Here is a 7633-nt window from a genome sequence, read left to right on the forward strand (position 1 = left end):
GTGTTGAGATGACTAAAAGAACGTAAGAAAATTCCAGCAAAAAAGGTATTAGTAACTTACAACAATAATGGGGTAACGTCTGAGCATTGCCACTGTGCATTCTGTACTTGTGGAGCGCCTATGTGGCTTGGAAACAGTGCTAGGCATCCATCTCAACATCTGATCCTCACAATGACCTTGGGGAGTCAAATTACTCCTATTCTATAGATCAATAGAGTAAGTCTCATGAGAGTGAGTGGAACGGAATTCTCGAAGGTCAGCTATTCAACTATCAAGTAGCAGAATTGGACTTAAAAGTCTGTCTGCCCTCCCAGTTCTGTCTATTTCTGTGTGTCTAGAAAAGGAGTTTTCCAGAGTCCTCTTACCCATGAGAGGTGGGGCTATTGGAGTATTTCCCTCTCCTTCCTGGTAAGATCCTGGCTCCATGCCCTCCAGCTTGGCTAGGATCTGGCTCCCTGGCTGGCTGGATTTTGTGTCTGGGTTGCGTTTCTGGGCAGCCACGCTCACTCGCTTTTGCTTTTTAATGCACACTACCGGGACCAATGCCAAACTGCAGAGGGGGCATCATTAGCGAGGTTGAGGGTCAGGATTGCATCTATCCATATCTTCCTTCTGCTCCTGGGTCTGTTAGCCTCAGCGCCAGTTTTTTAAAAAGCCTGTCCTCCGCCTGGCAGGGTACCCGAGGGCCCTGCGCACTGCTCCTGCGCGCCACCTTGAGGGCATGTCAGTTACTGCACCGTCAAGCCTTCAGCAGCTAGGCACTGACCCCAGTGCAACTTTTTTCTCTGTTACCATGGTACCCTTCAGGTTTTTGTTTTGTTTTTTTTTTTTGATGTTCCAGCTATAATTTCCAGAACACCACGCTCACTCCGATCGTCACACCTTTGTAGTGTTTTTCCAAAGATGTTCCTGACGCCCTCTTCTGAGTTACCAGGACAACTTCCCAGCTCAAATTCTCCCTAAGTGAAGCATCCCTTGACCCCCTCAGTCTACACAATGACATTTTTCCTGCGTTCCCACTGTATGGTATAGCCATCCGCTTCTAAAAACAAGCATTTTGGTATGTGACCTCTGCACTGTAGTTACATTCATGAACTCGGAGGCCCTCAGTTTCCATCTTTGTCCTGCCTTAGAGCATGTGCCCCAGTTGGGTGGGACACAAACACCTTTGGTGCCCTGTTTTGTCTTAGAAAAATATAAACATGTGGCCAATATTTAAATCTTGGAATGTGGAGGCTAGAGAGATGGTTCAGTGGTTAAGAGCACTGGCTGCTCTTGCAGAAGACCCAGGTTCAATTTCCATACCCACATGGTAGTTAACAACTGTCCATAAGTCCAATTCCAGGAGATCCAACATCCTTTTCTGGCTTCCTTGGGAACTACATGACTCAGGTGCACCTACATACATGCAAGCAATACACTTATACACATAAAATAAATAAATAAATAAATAAATAAATAAATAAATAAATAAATAAATAAATTTTTTTGGTCTTTTTTGAGACAGGGTCTCTCTGTAGCCCCAGCTGGCCCTGGAACTCACTACATAGATCAGGCTGGCCTGGAACTCACAGAGATCCACCTGCCTCTGCCTCCTGAGTGCTGGGATTAAAGGTGTGTCCCCCCAAACCCCCAGCTACAATTTTTTTTTAATTTGGGAATTTCATATTTAAATCTAGATGTCCAGCTTACTTTTAAAGAACTAGAAGATTGGGAGTGGGCAAGACAGTTATGGGGAAAGGGTCCTTGCTGCCAAACCTGATGACCTGAGTTCCATCCACAGACCCCACATGAAGGAAGGAGAGAACCAATTCCAGCCAATTGTCCTCTGACCTCCATGCATGTGTGCCCCCCTCCATGCCGAATAAGTATAAAAAACTCAAAAACTGGAAGATTGGGGCCGGTGAGATGGCTACATAAACCTAGCAACCTGAGTTCGATTCTCAGAATCCATATAAAGGTAAAAGGAAAGAACCAAATACACAAACTTGTCCTCTGACTCAACATATATACCCTGACAGCCCCGATCTCTCTCTCTCTCTCTCTCTCTCTCTCTCTCTCTCTCTCTCTCTCTCTCCCCCCCTTTTCTGAGCTCTCTTTGATCTTGAAGCATATTGCAGTGGTGTGTAATAATAATTAAACTGGATAACAGGGGCTGGAGACATGGCTTGGTGGTTAAGAGCACTGGCTGCTCTTGCAGAAAATCCAGGTTTGATTTCTAGCACCCACATGGTGGCTAACAACCTCCCATAACTCCAGTTCCAGGAGATCCAGTGCTCTCTTCTGATCTCCATGGGCACTGAACAACATGGGTGCACTTACATACATGCAGGCAATACACTCATACACAGAAAATAAAAATAATAAATAAAATATATATTTTTTAATTTTTGGTCTTTTTGAGACAGGGTCTCCCTGTAGCCCCAAATGGCCTGGAACTCACTATGTAGACCAGGCTGGCCTGAGACTCACAGAGATTCACCTGCCTCTGCCTCTCGAATGTTGGGATCAAAGGCGTGTGTGCCACCATGCCTGGCTAAAAAATTTTATGTACTTATTTATGTGTATGAGTGTTTTGCCTGTATTATTTATTTATTTATTTATTATTTATTTATTTATTTATTTGTATGAGTGTTTTGCCTGCATGTATGTAAGTGCGCTCATGTCATACAGTGCCTGCAGATGTCATAAGAGGGTGTCAGATCCCATGGAACTGGAATTATAGACGGTTGTAGCCACCATGTGGGTGCTGGAAATCGAACCTGGGTCCTCTGAAAGAACAGTCAGTGCTCTTAACCACTGAGCCATCTCTCCAGCCCTCTAAATAAAATAAAACAAAACTAGACAACAGCACAGCATGGTGACACATGTCTCTGTGCTCAGCAGCTGAGGCAGGAACACTCAGCTTGAGCCCACCGAGTTTGAGGTCAGCCTGGGCTATAGAATGAGATCTTTGTATTAAAAAAACAGACCAACTAACAACTGCGGAAGACACATTGGGCCTGCATTTTCATAAGGCAACCACTGGTGCACCACTACTTCTTATCCCTATCAATTGTTACCAAAAGTGCCTCCTATGGAGAACCAGTGGTCTACAAGCAGAGTGGCACTAGAGTCTCTTTCCTAAGTCTCACCCTCTGCAGACATTGCTAATTGACTGCAGGGTTATTCAGAGGATGGGTCTCAGACTCTCTGTCTCCAAGGAACCCTCCCAGGAGCCTCCACTCAGCCAACACTCCCTGCCATGTTCACCTCCCAGGCCTGGTGAATCTTCATAAAGCTTCAACCTAATTTTTGTGTCCCTACTCCTTTTGCCAATGGAAACATTATTGAAATTGGGTTTCAAACAGATTCTCTTACAAACCAATGCCCTTAGTGTCCTAGCAGGCCACCCCAGAATTCAATGTGGCACCTGGACCCTCCCCCTTTGCCTTGATCCAGCTTGCCAGCCTGCCCTGCTCTTCCCTAGGCATGCCTCTCTGGCTGCCCTGACCTCTGATCTCCATTTGGGACCCTGATTTACTCCTTTACCCACAAACTTTCTTTGGTACCCTCCCAGGTTTGTGGTCTAAAATTCCAGGTACACACTAATGACTATGAAATTTTGTTTCCAGCCCAGACATTGTGACTGAATTCTGTTTATTCAACGTCTGCCAGAATGACTCAAGAAAGAACTCAAATCCAACATTTCCAGACCTGGGCCTCAAATTCATGATGCTTCTGACTCTGACTCCCAAGTACATTACCATCATGTCCAGCTCAGATCTGAATTTTTTAAAATTTCTATTTGTTTTGAGACATAGTCTTTTTTTTAATTTTTTAAAATTTATTTATTTCTATTTTGTGTGTATGAGTGTATTGCCTGTATGTAGGTAACACATACAGGTGACTCTCACTAAAGGAAAGGCTGTGGGAATTCCATTTCTCTCCTTCATTCTGTATCACTGGCACCTGCTGCAGAGTAGGCCTTCTGAGAACTTTTTTTTTTTTTTTTTGCGACAAGTTCTCCTTATAGCCCCAGCTGGCCTGGAACTCACTATGAAGACCAGGCTGGCCTTGAACTCACAGAGATATGCCTGCCTCTGACTCCCAAGTGCTGGGATTAAAGGCCTGTGCCACCACACCTGGCTGCCTTCTGAAAACAATTAGGGAAGGAATAACTTGATTTACGCTACCTTTGTGTGGACACTTAACTAGTTCAGCCCAAATCAGAGGTGCCATTCCAAAAACAGGTCTTTAAGACCTCTGTCTTTCCTGAGGTCACTTGACCTTGAGGATGGTACTCAGTGATGGGCTGACAGTAACTGGTTAGCTGTCATATCCATGGGTCCTAGGGTTTAGAGATGACGTAGGCTTCTGCCTCAGGCTTCCTCCACTGAGCAGAGAAGACCCCCTGCCCAACAGGAACTCTGCCACAGAGAAGTCAATAGCTTCCTTTACCTTTCCATCGATGGCCTTCTTGGAGAGGAGGTAGAAGAAGTCTTGGAATCCACAGAGTCTTTCCTGAAAAAGGAAAAACTGGAGCTGAGACTGACCATCATTGTAGGCTGGCAGCAGCACTGATTCTCTGAGAGAGAAGAAAACCCTGGAGGAAGGTCTACTGGGGAGAGGATGGGGAAGCCCACCTGGGCCACAGCTGCCTGGGAGAGGGAGACCCAGAGGTGCCGGCACTTCATCCTCGCCCACCCCGTCTGACAAAGCAACATGAGTAAGGAAGCCACTGTCAGTAGAAATGTTATATGTATTCTGTCCTGTACCTGGTAACTAGTTACTCATAACTAGTTCCCAGCAGGCCCCTCTCCCTGCTGTCAGGCAGGACTTAGCCAGCTGGGATCCTGGGATTGCTTCTACGCACCTGGACCCAGAAAGACCCGGATGGGCTTCGGCCTCCCCTGTGGGCCACTTAAGTGCTCAGGCTTGGGAGGTGGAAGAGCTGAGTTCAAGTGGCAAGTGGAAAAAATCAGATGTGTGCAATGCTCAGACGGGAAAAAAAGGAACGAAAACACCCCAAATCCTGTAAACACTGTGTTGTTAGCATGATGAGATCAGAGGTGAAAAATATTTTCACTTTCTAGAATTCACTTAGCTACTTCTTTTTATGACCGCTACTGCCACTGTTTTCTTTTATTGGTTTTATAAAATTCATGTTTGTAAACTGCAATTCTACTTCCATTTCACTTACCTAATTCTCCTTCTAATTCCATAGCATACAACGCCTTCTAACACTATGAAACTTACATCTTTATTATATTTAGCATGTAGCAACCCTCCATGAAAATTATGCAAGAGCAGATTTGTGTGAGGACTGGGCTGGGCTGTAGTGGTAGAGTGCTTGTCCTAGCATTTTTAAAAAATATTTTATTTATTATTTTTATTTTATGTGTATGCGTGTATTGCCTGCATGTAGGTAAGTGCACCCATGTCGTGCAATGCCCTCGGAGGTCAGATGAGGCCATCGGATCCCCTGGAACTAGAGTTACAGACAGTTAGCTGCCATGTGGGTGCTGGGATTCGAACGCGGGTCTTCTGCAAGAACAACCAGTATTCTTAACCGCTGAGCCATCTCTCCAGCCCTATATCTACATTTTCTTAATAAAATTTGAGGTACACTCTATTTTCCTGGAATGCTGATTTGTTATGCTAGCTCACTTTTCACAGTCTTAGCGTTCTGAAACGTCACTAGGGCTGAACAAGGACTGCAGAGATTTCTCCCCATGATGCTGGGGAGAAAGGTGAGTTGGCAGGGTCCTGTTCCCCTCAACTAATGAACTTCTCTTTGTTTTCATAATGATCATTTATTTTACTTATTTGCTTGTTTTATATGTGTGCATGCTCATGTACATGTAGGTATGTGTGTACATGAGTGCATGTCATGTGGGGGCCGGATGTGAACCTTTCTCTATCACATACCCCCAGTGCTAGGGTTACACCACACACCTGGCTTTTATATGAGTGCCGGAGACTCGAACACAGGTTCTCATGATTGTGTGGCAAGCATTTTCCAGCCCCTATTTGGTTTTTTGAGACTGCACTCTGCACCTGTCAACCCAAGGAACACTTGGGGAGGAGCCTCGCAGAGGAACTCCCAGAGTCAGGTGCTGGCGAGGAGGGGCCTGTGAATGTACAGGTCTCTATCTCTCTGCTGCCTTCACCCACATGCCCAATGCTAAAGCTGGGTTGAAGGGCTAGAGCTGATCCTCATAGTTAGTAGGACTGTCCCCCAAGGCTGCTTATCTCAGAGAACTGGGAGGGACACATAGGAGCAGGGACTCCTTGCTGAAACACTGCATGGTTTGGGGACTGAGCATTTGAACAGGGCAGATAGACATCAGCTGTCTAGGATGGTGGAGACTGAAAACTTCTCTGTACTGGGATTGGTTCTGTTTACTGACCAGCCTCAAGATCAGGTCCCTGTCTGCCCACTGACAGGAGTGAGGGAACCACAGAGAGGATGACCTGCCAAAGGGCAGTGCTGTCACGGAAGGTACTGCCTCCTGTTTTAGAGTTGCAGGTGTTATCTGTATTAAAAAGGCCTGGAAGGAAGGGCATCAACCTCAATCGCCATCACCTCCAGGGAGGTTCCTCTTTTCTGCCTTTGTAGCTTTTCTGTTTTTGTGCTGTTTGACTTCATAGCGTTCAGCAACCAGTGTTTAAGAGAGCACCTGTCTGGTGTCAGGTGCTATTCTATGTGTTTGAGATAAATCCAGGATCATAGCAGATCAGGTTCCCCAGAAGTAGATCTTGACACATGGATTCATACACAAGGATAAGCATTCAAGAAATGTAGGTAAAGCCACAGGGAAGGAAGGGGAGGGAAGGGGCCAACACAGGTACAGGACATCTTCCTAGGCACTGGGACTAGCCTCATCTTGGGAATTGTGAATTGTGTACTTTTGTTGTTGTTGTTTGGTTGGTTTTTGTTTGTTCGTTTTTTTGACAGGGTCTCCCTAGTCCCAGTCTACCTGGAAGTCGCTATGTGGACCAGGGCGGCCTGCTTCTGTTTCCCAAGAACTGAGATCAGCTCCCTATTTGTATCTTTATAGCTTTCTATGGAGGGGCTGGAGAGATGGCTCAGTAGTTAAGAGCACTGGCTGCTCTTGCAGAGGTCAGGGATTCAGTTCCCAGAACCTACATGGCAGCTAACAACAGTTCTTAACTCTAGTTCCAGGGGATCGATGTCCTCTTTTGACTTCCATGGGCACTGCATGACATAGGTGCACTTACATACATGCAGGTAAAATACTCACACACATATTTTAAGTTAAAAAAAATTTCTATGATGGAGTCAGAAAGATGGATTTGATCCCTGGGACCCATATGGTGGAAGGAGAAAACCCACTCTGACCTCCACACACATGCTGCGACATTCACCCCCAACACTCATACATGCACACTCAAAATACATAAAAATGTAATAAAAATTAAAGAAAAATGTCTACAATGAGCAACTAGTTATCTGAATAATATTAATATAAAATAATTACATTAGCTGGGCATGGTGGCGCACGCCTTTAATCCCAGCCCTTGGGAGGCAGAGGCAGGCAGATCTCTGTGAGTTTGAGGCCAGCCTGGTCTACAGAGTGAGTTCCAGGCAGCTGGAGCTACAGGGAGACCCTGTCTCAAAAAGACCAAT

At 45.6% G+C, this 7633-nt stretch overlaps 1 protein-coding gene across 2 annotated transcripts in view; it reads right to left on the bottom strand.

Moving 5' to 3' along the window:
- The window catches only part of Tcea3 (transcription elongation factor A3), a 34763-nt gene that overhangs the window by 15383 nt on the left and 11747 nt on the right, over nucleotides 1-7633 (bottom strand). For both annotated transcript variants that reach the window (XM_008848585.2, XM_008848587.2), the window contains exon 5: nucleotides 4441-4503. In XM_008848585.2, coding sequence (XP_008846807.1) covers nucleotides 4441-4503 — 63 coding nt within the window. The remainder of the gene's footprint in view (nucleotides 1-4440; nucleotides 4504-7633) is intronic.

This window comes from Nannospalax galili, unplaced genomic scaffold (genome assembly GCF_000622305.1).
Source record: "Nannospalax galili isolate Female #2095 unplaced genomic scaffold, S.galili_v1.0 scaffold184, whole genome shotgun sequence".
Taxonomy (NCBI): domain Eukaryota; kingdom Metazoa; phylum Chordata; class Mammalia; order Rodentia; family Spalacidae; genus Nannospalax; species Nannospalax galili.